The sequence below is a fragment of the Barbus barbus genome, assembly GCF_936440315.1.
Source record: "Barbus barbus genome assembly, chromosome: 30".
Classification (NCBI taxonomy): Eukaryota; Metazoa; Chordata; class Actinopteri; order Cypriniformes; family Cyprinidae; genus Barbus; species Barbus barbus.
In genome coordinates this window covers 22,430,345-22,455,130 of record NC_136758.1, presented here as the reverse complement: position 1 = coordinate 22,455,130, position 24,786 = coordinate 22,430,345, and the positions used below count along the sequence as shown (strand labels likewise).

At 36.1% G+C, this 24,786-nt stretch overlaps 1 protein-coding gene across 1 annotated transcript; it reads left to right on the top strand.

Moving 5' to 3' along the window:
* Window positions 1-742: 742 nt before the first annotated feature.
* Window positions 743-23,911, top strand: LOC306850655 (nesprin-3-like). Its single transcript, XM_079386402.1, has 18 exons — window positions 743-838; window positions 3,101-3,259; window positions 3,413-3,585; window positions 3,945-4,254; window positions 5,031-5,186; window positions 6,641-6,985; window positions 8,191-8,327; window positions 8,725-8,899; window positions 10,812-10,994; window positions 11,660-11,803; window positions 12,131-12,265; window positions 13,440-13,601; window positions 14,571-14,743; window positions 15,194-15,746; window positions 16,457-16,615; window positions 17,963-18,136; window positions 18,599-18,640; window positions 20,883-23,911. Exons 2-18 carry the CDS (start codon window positions 3,116-3,118, stop codon window positions 21,072-21,074), a joined length of 3,357 nt encoding a protein of 1,118 aa, XP_079242528.1. The 5' UTR covers window positions 743-838; window positions 3,101-3,115; the 3' UTR covers window positions 21,075-23,911.
* The last annotated feature ends 875 nt before the right edge of the window (window positions 23,912-24,786 follow it).

Here is a 24,786-nt window from a genome sequence, read left to right as displayed (position 1 = left end):
CTTCCAAGTTGTTTAGGATTTATATTTACCTAGGGTTTATAAAAACAAAAAAGCTGTTTATTCATGTGATATTTACAATATGGTTATTTTATCAACACTAAGACATTCTTTTTAATAGAGTTCAATAGATGGGCTTGAAACCATCATTCATTAATTGAGCTATGCTAGATGTCATATTTATAATACATATTGTATTCGTTATTTTTGTATCTGAGTAATATGCTGGGGAAAATACACATTAGAGCCCGGTTTCACAAATGGGGCTTAGTTTAAACCAGGACTAGGCCTTAGTTAAATTAAGATATTTAAGCAACTTTTACAAAAATGCCTTAGAAGAAAACATTACACAGAAAACATCTTGACACTGACATATTTTAAGATATGTCAGAGCAAGATATTTTCAGTTGAGACAGCTCAAATATGCATTTTAATCTGGGACTAGATTAAGCCTGGTCTGTGTTAAACTCCTTTTTAAATAGCTAATTAAAAATAATTCCTTAATACTCAAACTTGCCATTTTTCTCCCCGAGGGAGGTTTATTATTGAGGGATGTTATTTATATATTAATTTATTAATTCGTTTTTATTACATTTGTTTTTATTGATAACGGTTAATAAAGCCCGCTCTATTTTTGAATGATTCTGGCGCGCGCGGCGGTCACGTGCGCTCATCGGTTACTCGGCGGATGTGCTGCTTCTGCCTGATCTCCTCCTCGACCAGCCCAAGCAACTGACAGGCCTTCATTGACTTCCTGACGGATCACTGCAACTTTGTAGCTCGAGGAGCAACTTAAGGTCATTTCTTATCATAAATACTCGCGTCAGATGCACATATATCTGTAAGTACGACCACTTTATCGGCTGTTTGTGATCTGTACACTTCTGTGTAGCTGAATTGCTGTTCGTTACTTTCTGAACTCGAAGTTTACAGTTTATAAAGTGCAACACGGTGGGATTTAATGCACTTAACTGTGTCCGCATGCTTCATTCGAGGCAGTAATCCTCTATATTTTGTTGTTACACTAAATTAGATGTGTCTTTAATGTGGTATACAGATTCAGGCAGAGAACAGACCTTCAACTGCTCCATGTATGTAAATCAGCGGATAATCGTGTAAAGGAGGGTTGTTTTGGTTGTGATTTGACATGATTATCTGTGTTTATAACAGTGTTAAACTGGACAGATATGATGTATAAGTGGATATGATTTCATTTGAGAAGCATTTGTTTCTTGCAATTTAATATAACATGCAATTTAAGCCATATATTTTCTTTTGGACTGTAATGTTAAGTGTACATCCTTTTATTTAATCATATGTAGCCTGTATTCAGAGTGTTACACACACACACACACACACACACAGAGACGTGTGTGTATATAAAAAGATAATAAGTAGTGTAGAATATTTAATGTTTTGTTCATGGACCTACTGCATAACCTTCAAGGCCAGACCAATGGCAGTACAGTGTTCTCCAGATGTATTGTTTGTGTATTTTCATATGAAAAGGGTTATGGGAATGCTGTGGGAGATATGACTCATGCAGGAAAGTGGCTTATAATCCTTTTTAGGGCGCCCTCTGTAAAGAAGAAAAAAAGACCACATTTGGGTCTGCTTTTCATTCAATCTCTTGTTTTGAAAGAACATATGTAGCCACAAGGAATTGTGTTTCATGCCCCCTAAGAAAAGTTATGCAGCAGCATTGCCAGTGTTCAGGGTTTGGCGGGAGTGCTGTAGGGTGGAGTGGATTGGTGGTTACTAATATTGGCTGGTAACCAAAAGGTGTTTGGTTCAAACCAGCTGCTAGGGGTGAATCATGAACCGTCACCATTTGTGAGCACAGCAAGCCCGCCAAATTCACATAATTACTACAGTTTGTTGTTACTACTGTAAAAGTGTCTAGAGTTATTATATTATATGGGATTTCCTTCCAACACGGTAAGATGCTATCATGTTAATTCAGATTTTTCTGTCATACTGTTTTGTTTCATTTTATTTTTAAATGGCAGAAATACCAAATGAAGAGTTTTATTGCAATAACAATGGTATTTTAGCAACACAAAAGGTTACCAGTTCAGTTTTTTTCTTGCTTAAGGTGTACTGTAAGTTTTTAAACTTCACTTATCAAACCATCATCCAAAGTGTCTTGATGTATGAAGATGAGGTATACATCTTTTATTATATGTCTCCTTGAAATCAAACCATGTCTACTTAAGGAGTGGAGATAATTATGTATTATATACACTACCATTCAAAGTTTTTTTTTTTTAGAAAGAATAAATCTCTTATGCCCACCAAGGCTGCTTAAAAATACAGTAAAAACAGAGTAACTATTTTAATATATTTAATATAAAGTTCAGCTTCAGTGTCACATGATACTTCAAATCAATATGCTGATTTAGTGCTCTAGTTTTAAAATTATCATTAGTGTTGAAAACAGAGGTGCTACTTAATATTTTTAGAAAACTGATCAGTTTTTCCTGATCATTTGATGGAAAGTTAAAAAGAACAGAATTTATTTGAAACATTTTCTTGTATGATTATAAATGTCTTTGCTGTCAATTTTGAACAGTGTAATACAAGTATTTATTTCCTTAAGTCTTACAGACCCCAAACTTATATATATACATATATATATATATATATATATATGTAGGAGAAATTGTAATGCTAATCATCACTTTTTGTTGGGGGCATTACAGTGCTCAGAATAGCAGCTGTAGGAATGGAAAGTCCCACCTCTTAGTTAAAAGAAGCAATCACCTATTTGTTTACTCCAGAATGTAGATTAGAGCTAGAGGAAAAACAATTTATGATACCATTGTTATTCAAACTATATTCCAAATTTGAAATGTTATAGACACAATTTTGACCAGATTGCAGTCTTTCACCATTCAAGTAGATAGAGCTGCTTTTGTGTGACTGTAAATGGCTGCCCAGGGGTGTTACCAGTGAACAGACCTGTTCGATTTGCCAGTTGGCCTCCAGAAACACTTTAAATAAAAGAATCTGCTTTAAGTGATTTAAAATGAATTTGTGTTATGGCAAAGGCTTGTCTTTAAATTCACAGCTGTTGAATTTAGAAAATGTGTTTTTGCATTAGGTCAGCCCTAACCTAATGACCCAGCAAGAGCAGCATGAGTTCAGGGAAAGTTTTGCGGAAGCCCATTCCTGGATGCAGGCCGTCCAGGAGAGGCTTAAGCAAAATGATAACACCCAAGGACCCAGATCAGCGCTGGAGGTCAGGCTCCGAGAAACAGAGGTGAGATCTTCCTTGACCTTTGACCTATTTAGGGCGTGGTCTCATTGAAATAGAGCTATCTCAGTTTCTCATTTTAATTTCTCAAAAGCTTTTGAGACAATTTCACAAGAAATATACAGACTCTTCAATTTAAAATTCCCATTTGTTGTAAAGAAAATTCATAGCTCAGAGCCTGAAGGCCATGTAAAGATGGACAGGGTGCTGGTGGCTTCTGAAGCTCTGCTTCGAAATGGAGATGAAGAGATGAAGAATCAGACTCTTTCGAAACTCAAATATATAAAAGCACTATGGGAGGAGACGTCAACCTATATCATTCATTGTCACAGGTACAGGCTTTGTCCATAAGTAGATCATATGTATAAAAGTGTATTGCTATATTAAAAGCATTTGCATATAGTCACTGTGATGCTATATTACTACAGTCATGTATCTATCTGTCTATCTATAAAATAAACACTGTAATAATACAAATATGTAATTTATTTATACAATATTATATATATATATATATATGTGTGTGTGTGTGTGTGTGTGTGTGTATATGTATGTGTGTATATATATATATATATATGAAAATTTTGAAAGATATACCTTATAATTATATAGAGAACAATGGGAAATGCTGTGTATCCTTACATCTGAAAATGTATTTATTAATTTGATTATTTTTGTGCCCCTCTGACAGCCGTGTTGAGTGGGTGTGGCTGCACTGGAGTGAATACCTGAAGGCCCATGAGGAGTTTGGGATGTGGCTAGAGAAGATGCACAAGTCTCTGGAGCCCCTGCTTGAGATGCAGCTGGGTCTCCAAGAGAAGCTGTGGCAGGTGGATCATCTGTGTGTCCTTCACAGTGACATTCAAGCACAGGCTCCGTTTCTGGAGAGGCTTCTGGATGAGGCTGCAGCCCTGTTCAACCGCACCGAAGACCCTAGCGTAAATGAGAAGGCTAAGCAGGGTCTTCAAGATGCCTATGACCACATTCGAGACCGAGCACAGGTAAACCTTGAGTTTCCTTTTCTTATCACTGACAAACAAACAGCCTGAATGAATTTATGTGGTGACTCATTTCTGAATGTTTTCGAGTTTTGAAGGTAATGCCTTTGTTCTACATTAAAATGCTGCATTTAAAGGATTGGAAACCTTTTGAAGCTGTATTGTATTGTTAATGTTTTATAAGGTTGTTCAGCATGTTAAGTTAAAACAGCCTTTTAATCTTGTCTTCAAATTTTTTTTTACACTCACTCGTGACGGTCATTCAAAAGATCTAGTCTCAATAAGTTAGCATTGTTTTTCAGTTCTCCGTTGCTCTCACTGACAGGTTGTAGCTTGTTACACTTTTATAGTTATTTTGAAAGAATGAATTATTAAGGGACTCTAGATACTAGTTAGTAAAAATTATTGTTTTTTGAAAGCCTTTTTTGCATTTATTTGATCAAAATATTTTTTGTTTTACTGTATTTATTACAATTTAAAATAACCGTTTACATTTTTAATACTAAACACCATTTATTTGAAATAGAAATATTTTATTTATTGGAAATAGAAATGTTGTAACCAATTTAATGCATCCTTGCTTAATAAAAGTTTTTTTTTGTTTAGTTTTTTCCTTTTGAATGGTAATGTATAATTTATTATTTAACCTATATTATATTTCTTAAGACGTCATTCATTTATTGCTGTTACCTGCAGAATTAATCAAGATCATCAAATTGAAAATAGTATTATGTCAGATATATGATTTTTATTTATTTTCTTTACATAAATGCATGCAGGAAAGATTAACATTGGCACAGAAAATAGCAGAGGAGCACCAGCAGTACCAAAGTTGCATTGATAAATTTCAAACCTGGCTGATGTCTAAAAGAGAAGAAGTCAGCCGTTTCAGCGACATTGAGGATACGACACAAAATAGGCTGAAAGCCCTGCAGGTACAGTGACCTACTTATTTGGGGGAGGGGAGGTCAGAATGGTCAACTGGGAAAATCATTTCTGTTTTTGGAAGTCAAACTGTGGAGAAGTCATTCCAGTTTAGCTGAGTACTTGCTAATTTGTGTCCTCATTTTCACTTCGGGCTACTGTATTAAAGGGTCATATGAAAAATCTGATTACTATGACTAGTACTATGTGAAATCTAGTACATCATCTAAACCTCAGTTAAATAAACCATGTTTTGCAACTTCCGATGTAAAAAAAAGACTTTGTGATTAATAAATGTTAATAATGAATAAACACCAATTGTGTGTTAAGAACCTGTCAGGTAGTGAGGAGGCAGTAAAATAAATACTTTATATTAATACTAATATAGTAATATAATTCTATAAATGATGCTATGCAATGCTATATTTCACTATAATATACTCCAGTTTGTGACTAATGGTCTCATCAGATTTAATAAATCTGAGCTGTGCACATCCTTGGACTCATTCTTTGTTTCCATAGTAACACTAACACCCTAAAAAGACCTTGTTGTTGACAAGAAGGTACTTCAATACATTCATTTCTGTATTAATTCATCTAGAATTACATATTAAAAAAGAAAAACATCAACTATAATAAAATTTGTCAAGCTATCTTCCCTCACTGCCTTTATCCTATTCCGTTTCTTTCTTTGCCGCAGTCGTGTTTAACTTGCTCACTGGAGATTAGGGAATGATTTACTGTAAAGCTGCTTTAAAACAATAAGTATTTTAATAATTGCTGTATTAATAAACTTGACCTGACTTTCACTGTTGATGCTGCTGCCATTTTTTATATATTTTTATATGACAACGGTCAGAGTTTGACAAAGGCGTGAACAGTTTAATGGTATGGACTCACCAAAAATGAAAAATGATATGACCCTGTAATTAATTTTATGATTATAGTTATTCATTATGTATAATAATATATAACAATAATTTATATGAATATAAATTATTTAAATTGATCAGTATATTATTTTAGTATTATTATATACTAATATTTTTAATTGGCTTTTATTTTTAACTTTAGCTAAAGTTTAAGTAATTTTGTTGTGTAATAAGTTCTATATATAATTAATAATTTACTTTTAGTTTTAGTAAGTTTAGTACTTCAGTTAGTTGCCAAGTTTTATTTTATTTCAGCTTCATCTCAAGTACAATTTTTAATAGATTTAGTTTTAGCTTTAGTTAACAAATACAACACCGATTGTATATGAAGTTTTAGTAATCATTGAGTAGTCTATTTGCTGTAATTCTTAATTACTGGTCTGTGTACTGATACAGGCCGATGTCTTTGGCCATTGTATCAAATTCCATCTCTCTTGACATGTTTAGAAGGCCTTATTGCAAATATATTCAAAAGAATATGTGAAATGAATTATAAATAATTCATAATTTTCTACCCATCCAACTTCTGTCAGGAACTGGACGCTAGTATAGCCAAAGAAGAGCTCACTCTCCAGCACATTGAAAACCTGTCTGAAGCAGTGAAGGCCAACACGTCTCCAGCAGGTGCGGAGAAGATCACAAAAGAGATGGAGGAGTTGAGGCAGGCCTGGCTGAGGTTACGCCAAGCACTGCTGGAGAATCAAGAAGAGCTCCAGAGCTCACTGGACTCTGAGAGCAAGTATTCAAATCGTTGTAAGGAGCTGTGGACGGACCTGAGGCAGCTTCGAACCTTGGTCCAGAACCTCAGCAGTGATCTGGAAAGCAGGGATGGAGAGAGGACTGAGGAAAACATGGTAGCTCAATGGAAGACGCGCACGGTTAGCACTCTGTTCGTCTCTCTCACCACTTCCAAACAGTCTTCTGATGACTTCTTGTAGGATACAGCTGGAGACCCAGCATATTTTTGTGACAGCACATGATACCTATGGTGATTTAGGGAATGCCTTAGGTAAATTCCTGTGTGGGGTGAGACAGTAATTTGAGCCGTAGTAAAACTAATTCTACATGTTGTTTTTGAAAGAGTAGTAGTGTGGAATACCTCCAAATTCACTATGAATTTTTGACACTTTGTAAACTGTATTTCAATGAAAATGACCTGAATCTTATTCCCTAACTGCAGTAGACATTGGTATAGGGCTTCATTATATGCTATCCACTTTATTAGACGTTGAGATGCTTTAGTAGTGTGTGATTTAAACATCAGTAGCGAAAATGGCGTCAAAGGTTGTATGTACAGGTTGCATAGCATAATATTTTAGATCATTTTAGATATTTGAAGCTTTCCTGTAGCTCAAATAGTAGAGCATGGCGCTAGCAACGCCAAGGTCATGGGTTCGATTCCCAGGGAAAGCAAGAGCTGATAAAATGTAAAAACTGTAACTTGAATGCAATGTAAGTCACTTTGGATAAAAGCGTCTGCTAAATGTAAATGTAGATATTATTGACAATATTGCTGTTTAAAATTACTACTTTAGTCCGTCCCGATAGTCTAGTCGGCAAGTGTGCCGACATATAACGTTATTGTGTTACGGTCGTCCCGAGTACGAAGCCAGGCTTAAGGACCTTTCCTGATCCCATCCCCTCTCCCACTTCGCTTCCTGTCTGCTCTCCACTGTTATATCATAATAAAGGCAAAACACTAAAAAGAAATCTTAAAAAAAAGAAAAACAGTGCGTTATGCATTTTATATGTTTCATTATTACATGACAATCGTGAAACGATTAAGAAAAAAAACTACTTTTAAGCCATTTCAGAACATATATGTGTATATATACGTGTGTGTATATATTTATGTGTGTGTGTGTGCTCTTTATTTCAATCCATCAAAGTAACCAATTAGACAAAGTTTGCTGTAAGCAGTGGGGGAAAACCAACAAGGATGAAAATCTTTTTTAGATCAATGAAAGCTGTCTGGACCACATGTGGAGAAATTCTGCATTTATGCCCTGCTTGAATGAGCTGCCTTCAAACACAGTATGTGTGTACTCGTTTCATTGATTAGTTCTCTACGTCCACATTTCAGGGAGTGCGCAACAAGCTCATTGCAGAGGAGCCCAGGGTGGAAGAGCTGAAATCCCGGTTGAAAGAGCTATTCCGATTCCCACAAGACTCCAAAAGCCTGTCTGATGAGATTCTAGCAGTGGTGAAAGAGTACCAGAGGTGAGCAGCAACCACACACGCAAAGAGCCTCAGGCAAAGGAGGAATGAGCCAAGAAGAAATACTTTGATGGATATTTTATTAATCATTAGCTATTGATAATGTCGTTGGTAAACATTCTGTCATGCAGACACAATGGGAGGCTTGTCATGTAGGTTTCCGTCCTCATTGTGTCACTGTCGACGTGATGTCAGTCACACAAGTCTAGTCAGCCATAAACAATGTGTATCCAGCCCTAAAAGAGTGCTAATGTAAGCACTTCAAACAATTAGTGCATAACACACAGGGTTTACTACATTTATTTATTCAGTTGTTTGGTGGCAGCCATCTTTTGAAAACTCTATAAGCTCACACTGTATAGAACTACTAAGCAGAGTTGTTCTGTGTTTCCTGTGTCAGTGTGAAAGGCAGATCTTTCAGGCTGTCCTCTGAGAGCGAGATGGCTCTCCAGCACATACTGCAGGATCCTCTGTGTGGCTTCGTCCAATGGGATCAGGTCGTTTCTCAGCTCCTGAAGGCCTCTGCCAAGGTGACTGATTTCTCCCAGATCGCTCTGCTCGTGCAGCATATAGAGGTAAAGTATTCTACATTTTTATGTTTCAAATAAATGCTAACCTTTTTAAGTCGTCAAAGTCATCCTGAAAAAAAAAAAAAAAATGTGTGAAGGTAGGGTTGGGCGATACGACCAAAATCTTATATCACGATATGACTAATTTTATATCGCGATAACGATATATATATCATGATATAGTAATTTTTTTCTTTTAAAAGGGTTTTTATGGTATTAAAATCTTTGATACCATTTGAACGAATATTGGACAGCTTCCCCTTTAAGACCGAAGTCCGGATCCAATATATTGTTACATATGCGTTTTCTCTTTCAGCTGTTTACTCTCTCTTAAGACCTAAATCGCTGTGTTTATGAGGATACTTGCAAAGACGGGCATTCTGATGCATATAAGTGTTTATGTAAACATTCAAAGCCAATAAAGCGGCAAAAAAAAATTTTAATGCGCGGTCCTCTCACACAGAAACAGACGGCACACACATATAGATCTCTTTGTGTTTCAACGGCTTAAAATCGGTTGTTTTAAAACTGCAGTGCTTAAAAATGCGTGCCCATGCTACAGATGTAGTCCCTCGTTTAGGAACGAGCTCCTTGTTTTGTTCCCGTGGTGGCGTGTATAGATCGCAGTCATCAAAATGATGAAAAGGTATTTAAAAGTTATTAAACAATGTAATTTGCGACACCACGAAATAAACAATAGACTTTTTATTTCGTCCATCCGATATATATATCATCATATCGCACAGCCCTATGTGAAGTTTTTCACAAAAATATCGAGAAGAACAAGTTTTAAACATCGTTAAGGATTTTTTCATCAGCACCAAATCCACATATTAGAATGATTTCTAATGATCATGTGACTCTGAAGACTGGAGTAATGGCTGCTAAAAATTCACCTGAGCCATCACAAGAAAAAATTACATTTTAAATATATATTCAGATAGAAAACTTAACTACTTAACAACATAACTGAGAGCGAGAGAACCAGTGTTCAGCCGTACATATGGGAAGTCAAATGCACTGAAAGTGGGACGAAACCGCACGCTGTTACAGAGCTTGCGCCGCGCTGACTTGTCCAAGTCCTGCGACCGCGCTACCGAACGAATCTCGCGCTACAAACGGCGCAAACTAATCACACAAGCGCAGTGCTGATCAGCTAAAAAATACTTAATATATGCACATAAATATGGTTAAAACGCTACGCACTAGAACGACATGACATTCACAAAGGAGTCTGGAGTGATACACGTTTTTAGGTAGATTTTGAGGCGCATTACCTTGAAAAATTAAAGTAATCCACGGCATCCTCGGCAGCTCAGATGTTAGGAGAAAATTAAGACTCTTATTTTAAATCTTACATCCAAACAAACAGCACCAGGATTGCTTGCTAGACATTGTTGACCTTACTGCTCGAGCGCTGAGAAAATGGAGGATAGCTGACAACCGCTGAGGGCGGAAATTAAAGCAACGTAGGGCTGTCAATCAACCCCCGTGGCCCGGCCCTCCGAAATGTGACATCACACTGTGGTGATAATCAAAACGGCAGATCTTGACTTGGTTTAAAGGGGATTAAAAAATGAGGAGTGGGTGGATTTTTTATCATTGTAGGGTGGTTGTGTTCACACACTGCCGACACACATTTTTGTCCAAACAAAATATTGATAGATATCCGATCAGTGACAACACATGAAGTGGCCAGGTGTAACAGGCCCTTTGACACCTGATTTACACTTTGTTTTGAGAAAATAAAGGTTATACATCGAGTTTATGCTACGATCTGTTGTGGATATGATCATATTGTATTTAAGCATTTGCTGTGATTTTTGCCTTTATCTTGGCACCTAAATGCAGTGTTAGTGCTTTGTTTCCTTTGAAGTTATTGAGTGTGCTCTTTCTTCTTTTGTTTTTTGCTTTGTAGAAGTCACTTAAAAACAGCGTGCAGCTCCAGGAGCGCTTGAGTTTGCTCCAGGTGAAGAGTGATCTGCTCAGCTCAGTTTTTGGCCAAGAGAAAGCTGACGATCTGTTGGAAGAGCTCAGCGGGGATGTGAGGAAGAGAGAGTTACTCCACAGCCAGCTCCTACAGTGCAAGAACCACCTGCAGGTACCCCACCAGCCACAGCTCAAAATTTTACTGCTGTATGTACAGACTGTAAATGCCTGAGCTACATCAACGCTCTTCACCCCACCATTAGACAAAACATGCATATTCTTGCATAACAAAAAATGTGGTCAAAGTTAATGCATATCATATATGGATGAAAAGAAGAGATGTACTGTTCATTCGCCTAAATGTATGCAGGCAGATAAAATAGTATTTTCCAAAAAAATAAAAAGGAGGCCTACCTCTCCTTTAGATGTTGTTTTAAATTAAGAAAACTTTTTTTATTCAACTGTTATTCAGTAGTTTCTATATCATCTTGTCATAAAAAGTTTATTTGTTAAATATGTTGTTTTTATTTTCAAAATTTCTTGATATAAATGTACTCTTGTATCACCCACTAATATTTTATTTTCTGATTATGATATAAATGTTTTCATATATTACCCACTGATATTTTTTATTTTATTTTATTATAGTATTTTATTTTTGTAATTTTCAGATTATCGGGATATAAATATATGCTTAAATTGCCCACTGATAGATTTTTTTATTTTATTTTCAGATTCTCATGTTATAAATGTGTTCTTATATAGCTTACATCCCTGTCTTAAACCTTATACCTTCTCAACACCCCAAACCATGTTGTATCCAATGAATGTCCTTAGGGTTTGATATCAAAGACGAAGGACTTTTCAGATGCCTATGACTCCATACACAAAAAACTAACCTCCATAAAGGAGCGGTTCAACACGACGGATGGACTTCAACCTGACATTCTTGCTAAGAAGACCCAGGCCGACCAACTCCGGGTGAGCAGCAGAGAAAACAGAAGCGTATTGCTGTTTCCGACTTAAAAAAAGTTTTGCTTAGCACACAGCTTTTTGAGTTTCTTTTTAAACAGCCGTTTCGTTTTAATCTCTGCATGTGGTATGCTGTAGACGTACAGTGACTTTTGATTAGATCATCTTTCAGGCACACACTAAAAGAGTCATGTGAATAATTTAAGAAGCTAGGAGTTATGTCACGCTGAGCTCAATGTGTTTGCGCTGATTGATCAGAGTGGCTTGTCCAGGTGGGAGCGGGAAAGACTCGCTAGTGGCAGACTGAATGTAAAATGAGTGTGCATCTCTCTGCAGGTCATTAGAAAGGACTTGGAAGATTGTGAAGCCCAGATCATAGCTCTCGAGACGCTGGTGTCATCCAACCCTGCAAACAGGACGAAGTTTGAACGTCTGTATGCGGACTGGAAATTGCTTTATCAGGCGGTTCGGGTAAGTTTCGCTCTGCTCAAGATACTTCGAATTTCCTATCTTTGGTAGTAAATTTAATAAAATTTGTAGTTCTTCCAAAAATGAGAAATGAGTCATCAATTTGTAACCCTCATATTGTTCAAAAGTCACTCTTGCTCTCTAAGACTGCGTATATTTGATCAAAAATACAATACAATTTATACAATTAAAATACTATAAAAACAGTGGTAGTGTAAGATATAGTTACAGTTAAAAAAAATTACTGATTTCTATTTTAATTATTTTAAAAGGTCATTTTATTCCTATGATGGTAAAAACTGAATTTTCAGCATCATTACGCCAGTCTTCAGTGTCACATGATCCTTCAGAAATCATTCTAATACTGTATATGTTAATATGGTGTTCAAAAGACATTTTTTCTTATTGTTAATATTGAAAACAGTTTTTACTGTTTGATATTTTTATGGAAACCATGATACATTTTTTTACAGCATTCTTTGATGAAAACAATGTTCAAAAGTGCAGCATTTAATGGAAGTTTTTTTTTATTGATTTTTTCATGAAAATTAATAATTCTGTGGGACAATCAAAGATTTGTTGTGGAATTTACAAAAGGGTGTCATGCTCATACATCGCCCTTACAAATATTGTTTGAACCTGATTTATCACATGCCCAGGCATCCATGATACAGAACAAAATCTGTTGAAAAAAATTCTGTATGTTCTAAATTTGGGAGCTGTTGCAGAGGGAAGATTTTCAGAGGAAATTAATTATCTTTTTTGAAAGAACTATTCCTCCTATTCATAATAATTTTTATCGTTAATTGATAGAAATACAGAATTCGGAATAATAAGGGGAGGCTACATATCTTTTTACTAGCCACTTCAAAATGACCAACTTCACAAGTGATTCTGATTTAACCCTGAAGATCTGTGGAAACCGCTGTGATCACACCCCGGTTTCCACACCTCCTGCTGTGTGTTGATCATGATGATGATGATGATGAATGAGATGGCTATGAAGACCTTGATCAAACCTCCTTATTTCAGTTTTAATGCACACTTGTGGCCTGAAGAGATTTTATTTTTTTCTGAAAAGATACCAGAATTTTATTGCATTAAAATCCTTCTCACGTCTGTTTTGGGTTCATAATGTATGTGTGTATTTATGTTTATGTGTTGTTGTTCATACCAGATAAAGGTGAATGAAAGTGAGGAGAACATTGCAGAACATGAGAGTTTCCATGACAATATTCTGAATATGGAGAAGTGGTTAATGATCATGAGACAGAAGCTAGAGTCGTTTCGTGGATCAGATGGGGAATGGAGCATCAATAACCGCCAGCATGAGGCTGAGGTACATCCATGAGCAATTTACTACAGTTAATGTTACTGTTAATTAAGAAAGGTACATGACATTAACAATACAGAGCTTCTGAAAGCTTTTTGCAATGTTTGAAGGATCCCATTTTAATCTATTGTGATTATTATTACAAAAGTTATGGTTTATATTATATTTTTATGTTTTATTTGAATAATATATTAATGTTGATTTATTTGTTCAGTAATCTGAATGAGGAACCCAAACATTTTAGTTAAAAAACGTTTTGTTAGAAACATGTTATTCCAAGACATCATTCAAACAATGTCCAAACTAAAGGTTTTAAAACACTTGATAATTAAAAAAAAAGTACAGATGTATGCTTCATATGCTGTTTTTAGCATTGTGTGCAAGGGGAAAAAGCAGTGTTAAAAATTAATTTTAAAATGTTTTGTAAAATTCTAAATATTTAAATCCCAGGCTTTTATTGAAAACAAGAACCTGTTCTTAATTGACTTGCCAGGTTAAATAAAAATGTATGGTTGATGAAGAGTTAACATTGTTATGGAAAACCTGGAAAAATAAATATCAGCCAATTAGAATTAGGCCTGTTTTCAGTCCTGGAAATTAAGAAAATCTCAAAAGTAATAGAAATTGGTTAAAAAAAAATAGAATTTCTGAATATAGGAATACAGACCAAACTAAATGATAGTTAAACATTCGTTGTCGGTTATTTTTATAATTTTTCATCATTTGTTAATTGATGCAGCACCTATTTTGGCAGAAAACATGAATACCATAGTACATTTTGAGAATGATAATTCTACACTTTTTAACCAGTTTTATAAAGATATTTAACAAGTCTAGATAGTTGATGTGTATTACTTCTATTACTACTGAAGTCACTTAAGTCATGTCACAAAAGCAAATAAATGCTTGCCTGTACATGCATGTCTATTTGTGGTATTTTGGACGCAACCTTGTATCACTGTTGTTGTCCTCTAGAGGGTGCTTGGAGAATTTCTAGAGAAGGAGATTCAGCTTCATCAAACGGAGGCTCAGGGTCAGACTGTGCTGGCCAGAACCTCTGATGAAGGCAAAGTTCACATCCAGCAAGACCTTAAACGCCTCAGAGAGACCTGGATGTCCCTCCACATGCTTAGTCACAATCTTTACAGGTAAGGCTTGCAGTAATACTGGGTGTTGATGGTATTAAATAGCGAGAAACTATGACTCAAGGAACATAATTATGACATTTGTCAGACCTGATGATCAAACCTCAGGAATTACAGCAGACATATTTAACATTCTGTTTGTACTGCACCCAGTTCATCTGGTAATCTTAATTATAATGGTTGTTGATTGTTTCATGAATCAGTGCTGTGTTTACAAGATGTTTACTTGTCAAAAGTTGAAGAAAAAGATCCAGAATGTAACATTTGCTATTGAACATATTTTAAAGGTGATATGTGTAATTTGTCTGTGTAAAATACTTCAAAATAGACAAATATTGGCTGATTAGTTACTGACCTGGCCAGTATATTTCACTTTAGTACTACTGCTACTGAATATAAAATAAAAATGTACATTTTGACAACCTATTAATTGCTTTCACCATAACTTAATAGGCTTCTGAATGAACATGCAGCCACAGGCGATCAAGATTCACTATTACAGAGAACCGAGTTCTTGGACAGATGGGCTGAAGGGCATCACCAGGGAGTGGCTTCAAACTATGAAGTGCAACTTGCCAAAGGAGATGAAGGAACGGACCAGCATCAGAGATCCTACCATGGATCAGAATCAGCAGGCCAGCCAGAACTGGAGAGGAACATGGCAGCAAATCTGGATCGAATTCGAATTGTGCTTCCTGAGGGAATCTCAAGACCAGGAGGTTCAGAGGTCTGGAGAAAAGAGTGGACTTACCAAGACCAGTCCATGGATGATGAGGTGGATGCAGACATATCTGGAAGTGACCGTAAGGTGAGCAGGAAGCGGACTGGGATGGACGAAGGTGACATGATCAGCAGTGGTGGTTGGACTGGGGAGTGGGAACAACACAAAGCTGGTTCTGGGATTGAAGACTTGGATATAAAAGGTAGATACAACGTTTTAAGTGGGATTGACTCTGATGCACAGAAAAGGATGCGGCCGTCACAGATCCCCCCTGATGACATTCAGGTTAGGATGATTAAAATATGATTCTTGTTATTTTGACAGTCAACATTAGGGCTGGGTATTATATAAAAAAAATGCACTTTTGCCGTGATTTTGCTTGCAATATAACTAAATTACATAGTAATTATTCCAATGCTTTTACTTGATCCAGGTTTTGACCATTCAGCTTTATAATATTTTGCGGTCTCTCCGTGTCTTTTGACTTACAGGTATAATAATGTAAATAGCAAAATGACTTAAAAATGATAAGAACTGGTAGAATTTTCAAACTTTCAAGCTCTTTATAGGATTCACAGGAATAAATTGCATTTTAAAATATATCAAAATAGAAAAAGGTTTTACAGTTATTTAGCATAAGAAACTTATTTCTTAAAATGTAATAATAATAATAAAAAAACATTCTGAACCCAAATTTTTAGGCAGAAAAGAAAATGAAAATAATAATTTTTTTATTGATTTCGTGAAATGTCTTTATTTTAAACTAGAATTTTAGTTTAATTTACATTATTAAACATGTTGAGTCATACTCTCGAGTCTGGTGCTATTTCAGAGCACATGCATAAAAAGAGATGTGCAATATCGTCAAAAGATTTGAAAAATATAGAGAGATTTTTTTTTTTTTTTAGCCAGCCCTAAAGCCACTATTATGCAAGCAGTACCTAGGCTATAATCATAAACGGACAGAGGGATGTCTCTTTTCATTTCTGCTGCAGATGGGCTCTCAGGGGCCCCAGCATCATGCTGATATGGAGGCTCAGAGGAGGGAGTTTGAAGCGTGGCTTCACAAGGAAAATGACAAACTCACAGGAATTCTGAACAACCAAAGATCCTTGAGCGCTAAAGAACTGAGGATAAGACAGAATACACTCAAGGTTGGTGGTGTTTGTTAAATTTTTTTGCTTTATTTTGATCTGTTTTTGATTAAAGTTTCATGCAGAGTCCAAAATATCAAAAAGTGTTAGAGTAAAAAACAATCTTTGATAGCTTTGATATCTTATTCAACAAAGCGCAGGGTGATATTTTACTTTGGTCACAGAACATGCTGGATAATTTTCAGTATGTGAAGCTACATGTCTGTGGGAATCTGATGTGCAGTGCAGTGTAGTGTGCCGTGCATATGTTTACATCAGTGCAATTGTAGTTGCAGTTATGGGAAGCTTTGAAAGGCTTGTGCACAGGTTTTACCCCAGGCTTGGAAAAATTCAGACTTCACAACTACCTGAAAACTGTCATATCTGATGACAGCCACTGTGTTACATTGACACTTTTTTTGTTCACAGCCACAGCTTCACAGCTTTGATTTGGGAAAGCTCTTGAACGGCAGTTCATAGGTGGTCTTCCTGTTGAGTATACCATGAAACTACTTCAGTCTATTGTGTCTTGTGCTCTGTCAGGAGAGAAAGCCACATTGAGTTTGTCTTCAGTTATTTAAATCTCCCCTACAGCTGACAAAATGTCCAGATTCTTCGATACTAAAACCTGACTTTGTTAGCAGAAACTGCTTCCTTCCCCATTAATAACTGTTGCTAATTCATTCTGTAATTTTTACAGAACTACTTATAGGAATGATTTAGAGATTTTCAGTATAATGTGCCTATAAAGTGTTAAAAAATCTATTGGATATTATTTCTGTGGACAATTTATTTTATTTTTCTTCCTTTAAAGAAATTAAATTTCTCTGCAGTGTCTTTAAAAACTGATGAGTGTGAATCAGATTTGTTATTAGTCAACTGAAAATATGATATTATGAAGCAGCACAACTGTTTTCAACATTGATAATAATAATAAGTGTTTCTTGAGCACCATATTAGAATGATTTCTGAAGTCTGGAGTAGCGGCTGCTGAAAATTCAGCTTTGCTTTCAGAGGAATAAATTACATTTTAAAATATATTCAAATAGAAAACTATTTCAAAATTCTTCAGTATTTACTGTATTTTTGATTAAATAAAAGCAGCCTTTATGAGTTTTATGAGTCAAAAACATTAAAAATAAAGAAATCGGACCCCAGACTTTTGAATGGTACTGTACTCGCATCAGAAAACTGCAAAAGCTTGCGTGATCATATTGTGGACATCAAATTTCTAAGGTCGGCAATGTTTTTTTTTTTTTTTTTGAGCAACAGGTTAATTTTGGATTCTAAATAACTGAATTATGATCCACAAATCCTTAACTACTACACCCACATAGTAATTGTGTTTATGATTTTTTTTTTTAATAGGGTTTATGTGCCAATATAGCATTGGGTCAGCGTCAGTTCCAGAAGCTGATGGTCGGTCGGCAGAGTAAGTCAGCAGAGGAGGACGTGGAACTAGATGAGCTGCGTTACCGCTGGATGTTATACAAGTCCAAACTTAAAGAGACTGGTGACCTCAAAGATCTGCTGGAAAACAAGGTAAAAAGAGGAAATCTGTAATCATTATTTTTATTTTATTACTTTTATTTTAAAGCTTTATTTATTAATTCAATTAATTTGTGTTTTTTTATTATTATATTGTATTGTATTATATTATATTAGATTAGATTATGTATTTATAATATAAAATATATATATAATATAATATATTATTCAATTTACCTATTTTTCATTAAAAAATTTACATTACATTACTTTTTTTTTTTTTTTTTGCTTGTGCCATAATAATGCATTTTAAACCTGAAATCAATTGTCACTCCCTTCTGTTTTGAAAAATTGTGATCTAAATGATTACATGATGAATACTGGGAAAGATCCATACATCATCTACTACATGATTTCCAATGCAGATTTTGATGCAGTGTCATGTGTCCACCAGAAGAGGGTAGCAGCTTGTAGCCAGATGTAACTAACTAAACCGAATGTTTCTGTTTGTTTCAGGGAGTTAGTGGACAAGGACAGGAGCATGTCCGATCTGGAAAGGTAGGTTTTATTCTTTGAAAGGAAGCCTTGATGCTGTGAGTGGGCTTGTGTTTAAAGCAGGTTTCAAAATCTCTCTGATCTGACAGTGGCGAATGATTAAAGCCTTTTTGAAAAGAAAGTATTCCCTTTTCAGGGCTAGAACAGAATTGAAAGCAGTGTTTATTGACACACAACTGAAGCTGGTGGAGTTTGTTTCTGCGACGTAGCAGAGGCATGAGATTAATTGTAAAAGAAGGTGCTCATTATCAGTTTGAATCAGCTGCATACTACTTTTTTCTTCTTAAATATTGTTTCACTCTGAAATATGTCACTTTACAGAAGCAAAAAGGTTTTTGAATGCCGTTTCATGTTGACTTAAGAGTTTGCAAGCAGTCTCAAGTGAACTGAGACACTGTTCGGCTGGTTTAGTAGGAGGGCTTTGAAATAGAGGCTCATAAATAGCATTTTGAAAGCCTGAACCAAAGCACCGTCTAGCCCCCAAAAATCGAATGCTATTTTTTGGCTCCGTGGGCTGCTTAGAAACATTGCTCCACTGCGTCTCTCTGGGGAATGTGTTAATCTTTCTCAGTAATTTCTCAATTTTCTCAGTGTTCACACCTTTTTTAACACCTCTCTTCTCACTCTTTCACTCTCTGGCCATCTGTTCACGAACGGTCACGTCTGCTTGAGAAGAGACGCAGGTGCCCTGCTGACTACATATAAAAGGCTGTTCTGAGTTTGCCTGCGTTATTTACACAAGCAGATATTAGTGGATTGGAGATAGAAATGTTGTTTTGCACATGCAGCATTACCATCCAATTATCAAGGCTATTCACAGACACTTTGGTTGAGCTTGTTCTGCAAAATCTGCACACTTAATTCTAAGTTCTTGGGTGTGTGTATACTATATGTATGTCATTTATTATTTAACTGGCTGTTCCAGAACATAATATTGTCTTGGCTGTATTTTGCCATTGCAAACATGTTTAAAGGTGCTCATTAGTGCACCATAAATCGCACGAGTAAATGTTGCTCGTCTGAGCCACAGCGTCTGTCTCTGTCGTGGAAACGTCATCTGCTGTCTTAGTGACCTGTCATTATCATGAAGTATAAACTCTGCGACAGAGACAGAGACAACTCGTATAGACTCTTCGACTGTCTCCGTCACTGACCAAAAACAGTCATCTAATTGTGAAGATGACACTTTAGTTGTCAGTGAGATGATCTTTTTGTAACTGTGATTATAGGCTGTCCACAGAGAATCTATAATTATTTGTTGTGATCAAGTAAATTGTCCTATTGTATGATTATCAAACCAGAACGATATGATTGGATTATGTGTATCTGTAAGAACAGTCTATAATTCTGTACATTACACCAGGCCTGAGCACTGCTATAATTACTTTTCACTGTAATTATGTTGTCCTGAATAGAGGCTGACAGAAGAAAGGTGTGGAAGGAGATTTTGGCTTTTCATCCACCCACATTTCCTCCTCCTCACTTTCTCGTACTTCTGCACTCTCTTTCAAACACCAGAGAGAAAGAGTTCCCATGTTCCTCAGCTTTGCCGCAGTTAAATAGAACGGGTTGTATTAGGTTATCTCAGAGCGATGGCAGTTGTTGAGCAGCTGTGGGTGGACATTGACTCCCACAGTTCTACAGGAGCTTGAAAAACGTCCTTATTTTTTCAGGTATACATGTGTCTGTGCGAATTTGTTTTTCGGCATCCAGTGAGTCATGAGAAAAATGACTCAGTCGTAGTGATGTTTTTTTTATCAGATGTATAAAGCTAATGAATGAGAGATGGGTACTGAGTTTGTGCATCAAGTCACTAGTCAGGATCTGTATTTTTATCAAAGAGTTTGTGTTCTCGTTAGCAATTTAAAATTACGTTTAAACTCGGAGAAGCACCTTTACACTCGGAATTTGAGCTTATTATGTTTACACATTATTTTTGTTAGAAATCTAGTGAGTCACCTTGGCAACATTTTTAGGTATATGGCTACATATACTTCAGAAATACCAAGACGGTTCCCTCATATTACCATGAAAGGGATAAATGGCAATGCCCAATATTATGAAATAAATCCCTCCTTCTAAATAATATAGTCACTGCGAAGGCCAACCTGAAAATTGTATTGATTGTATTGCTGATTTGAAATATGTTATTTAAATGTACGTTCAGCCAGCAGAGATTTGAACTTGAGGTTTTGTAATAGAGCCATTCAACATGTGACAGCATCTGTGGTTGTGTGTTTTGCAGGCGAGCAGTGGTCTCAGCTTCCTGTACCGTGTATGTCGCGTGGCTCTTCCTCTCCAGCTCCTGTTGTTGGCACTGCTGCTGCTGGCCTTCCTGCTGCCTATGATGGACGAGGGCACCAGCTGTTCACTGTCCAACAACTTCGCCCGCTCCTTCAACATCATGCTCCGCTACGACGGACCTCCTCCCACTTAAGCGTCAACAGTCCAAAGCAGCTTTTTAAAAAACAAAAAGCAATCTGCGCTTGTGTTTATATAACAAACACTTATATTTTTTATCATTGTTCTGTTAATGTTTTAAGTCATTATATTCTTGGTTCTCAGCTGGTCTCGCCCCACCATACACCCACCAGTGGACCCAGCAGATCAGAAAGCTCTGTTTGTGAGTGTGTGTGAGAGAGAGAGTGAAAGTGTGAGTGGGTGGATGGCATAGACGCTCACAACCTGCTCGACATGATTCAAGCTGTTCATTTCTCTACAGGCATTTGGAGAAACCAGTGCAGCTTTTACAAAGAGCAAAACTCTCTTAAAGACATCTACTCAGGATCCATTGCAAATCCCTCATGTTTTTATGTTCGTTCTGTTTGTAGCTAGTTACTAAATGCTTAAAGGGATAGTTCACCCAAAAAAGATGTTCTGCCATCATTTACCCACCCTCATGTTTTTCCAAACATGTTTGATTCACTGTCTTATGTGTAACATTTTTTGTCTATACAGTTAAAGTCAATGGGGGTCCGGTGTTGTTTTGAACCTCACTGGCATTTATTGTATGAATAAAAATATCTTAAAGACATGGGGGATGACAGAATTAAAATTTTTGGGTGAGCTATTCATATAAATAATTTTAATACTGTGGTATGTCTTATATTTAAACAGAATTGTGCATGTTTTTATTTTAGAAAATCTTATGTTTGCTGTTTTACTCAGGCCACTCGAAAACTACACTGTGTTTGATCGTAGGATATAACTTATCACTGTGCTGCAGGTATTGATTCTGATGTCATAGATAAGACTGCCAGCTAAAAGGAAATTGTCAAAATCAACAGACATTCCTGTATCACTCCATAGCAAAGGTGCTATGCACATGCATTTATAGAATAGATGGTTTTCTTTCAACGGTTTTTGGAAGTTGTGATTGCAGAATCACATTTTTGAGCTTTAAGACTGAGTTTTGGCATTGGTTTGCCTCTGATTGTTGTTATAGGTTATTGTAAGTGTGTTTTGCAGGCATAGATTAAGGAGTAAAAATAGTCCTGTTTGGGGAGAATGTCCTTTTTTGAACAGAATGTTGGAACTCTGTGACCTTCTTAGTCTGTTTTTCTTTTCTTCCCTTTTTTTACAAGCAGTGTCTCATCTGGGATTTCTAAAGTCCCAAAACCATCAGAGGTCGAGTTCACTTATTCTTTCAGGACTGCTTCTTTAAGGTCATGGTTTGATGAAAGGAATGCCTTGATTATTTTTTTTTTGTCCAGAACAAAGACAAACGCTCTTGTCTTTCAGAGCTGGCAAAAGTCAAAATCCTCTTTAAAACGCATCCTGGAGCTTTGTTTGCAGTGTTAGACATGTTATTTAGAGGCTAATTGCATGGCTTTACAGCTTTGAGTAGTATTACACATACGCACACCGCACTGAACTGCGTTTAAAATCGTATTCAGACATATCTCTCCTATGTTAAAACTGTCATTTCCATTCATATGTGATGGCACTATCTGATGTGAAATGCATTAATAATAGTGCATGGTCAGAAAGAGTCTTAACAGAAAATATGCTGCATTTTCTAAAAGAAACTGTAATGTTGAAGCTAGGCGTATCAGTTTATTGCATTGCTTTAAATGAACCCAAAAATCAAAACTTGCCTTAAATGTACTCCTCCTCAGCCCTTACAAGATGTAGATGAGTTTGTTTCTTCATCTGAACAGATTTGGAGAAATTTAGCATTGCATCACTTGCTCACCAGTGGATCCTTTGCACTGAATGGGTGCCGTCAGAATGAGAGTTCAAACATCTGCTAAAAACATCACAATAATCCACAAGTAATAAATATGTTTATAATAAACAAATCCATCATTTTCAAACCAACTTTAACTTTGTCCAGTAGTATCAAAAACAAACAAACATCTGAATCAGGAGAGAAATATGCACAGATCAAGCACTGTTTATAAGCAAAAACAATTCTAAACAAATATGCTGGAGGATTTTGATGTGAGTGGACACCAGGATTTACTATTATTATGGACTGGTATTTTATCCAGAAGTGAGGATTTAAAGTTAAAACGGCTTAATAATGGATTTGTTTCTTACAAACACAACTTTTCACTTTACAAGACATTAACTGATGGACTGGATTACTTGTGGATTACTGTGATGTTTTTATCAGCTGTTTAGACTCTCATTCTGACGGCACCTGCAGAGGATCTATTAGTGAGCAAGTGATGTAATGCTAAATTTCTCTAAATTGGTTTTGATGAAGAAACAAACTCGTCTACATCTTTGGATGACTTTAGGGAGAGTACATTTTCAACAAATTTTTATTTTTAGATGAACTGTTCCTTTCATCTCTATTTATGTCAATGCAAACCCTTTAATGATCTATACTTGTTTCTTCAGTAATACTGTATGTTCCATTAGGCTGCAAATGCTAGACTGTACAAAATTCTATTAAACGGTTCAGCTGTGTTACAAGATCACCGTATAATGTATGCTAATATAGCTAGTTTACAGTACTGTGTGTATGAGAGAGCTTTCTCATTGGAGATATTTCATTTGGGAAGTACTGGAAATTATTTCCAAAGACAGCTAACAAAATCAAATGAAAGCATGTTGAAATTATAGTGACTTCAAATGCATGAAGGGTTGTAAGACCATGTATTAATAAAAAAGGTTAAACATTTATTTTATTACCATATTTTGGATTAAACTCTTATGATGTATGTTTAAACTGATTAATTTATATATATATATATATGGTATGAAGCATATAACCAGTATTTTTGTATTTTACTCCAGGCAATAAACATGCAGTGCATTTTCAGTACTGTTTGTGTTTCTTTTGTTGCTATGGACTTGAGATTGAATAGATCAAATGTGTGACTCAATATCAAGATTCCCATTTTGAAAGCCAGTGATCCTCTTTCAGCAGGAAACGTCTCTGTTAATCTGCATTCAGCATTAAACCAGAGTGCAGGTGAGAATAAACATCACGCAGTAGAGCACAGCTAGGTCTTATCCATTGGGGCCATGTAAGGTCATAAGGTCAGCCTGAGGTTACTTTACGAATTATTTAATTTGTTTCGTATGGGTGGAAAGGAGGAAGGTTTTTCATTTCATCAGTTTACATTTTAGGACCAGACTAGCTATGGTTAAGGAAATGAGCATTTGGGTGTTGATTTGCATAAATTTGTAATTTCTTTGTTGCCGTAGCAACAATGTGTGTGGTACTCTGTCACTTCCGATTCATTTTTCATTTCATTTAGGTCACCAGCTAAAGGCAAACTAGATGTACTTGAAGGATCCTGCACAGCACTGTGAGAACAGCTATTTGAGTCACTATCAGACTGCAAAGATATGTTTTGTTTAAACATTGGTGATAGAGGAGTGCGTTTATTGACATAGTCACTGTGTAGTCAGGTGGTTGTTTGTCTTCGAGGTGTGTATGTGATCTCTTGCCTAGTTGGCATAAAGATATGATAGTATATGACTTTGATGGTAAAGCCCAGTCACTGAAAGCACACTTGCATGGCCTAATTTATTCAAATGCGAGTGGGAAAGGGTTGGATCTGTCCTACACGCTCACTCACATGTGCAGCAGCAGATTTCACACTGCCGTTTCCTTCCTGCTCCGCAATGGGCAGATATTTCTCTGATGTGGAAATGCTGGGTGTCATTTCAATGCGATCCAAATCATGTTT

Bases quoted from the DNA above. Each gene is read 5' to 3' on its own strand.
- LOC306850655 (XM_079386402.1), top strand. From the start codon at position 3,116: ATGACCCAGCAAGAGCAGCATGAGTTCAGGGAAAGTTTTGCGGAAGCC. The intron at 11,804-12,130 runs GTGAGCAGCAGA...ATCTCTCTGCAG, and splicing joins CCCAGGCCGACCAACTCCGG to GTCATTAGAAAGGACTTGGA. The intron at 16,616-17,962 runs GTTGGTGGTGTT...TTTTTTTAATAG, and splicing joins TAAGACAGAATACACTCAAG to GGTTTATGTGCCAATATAGC.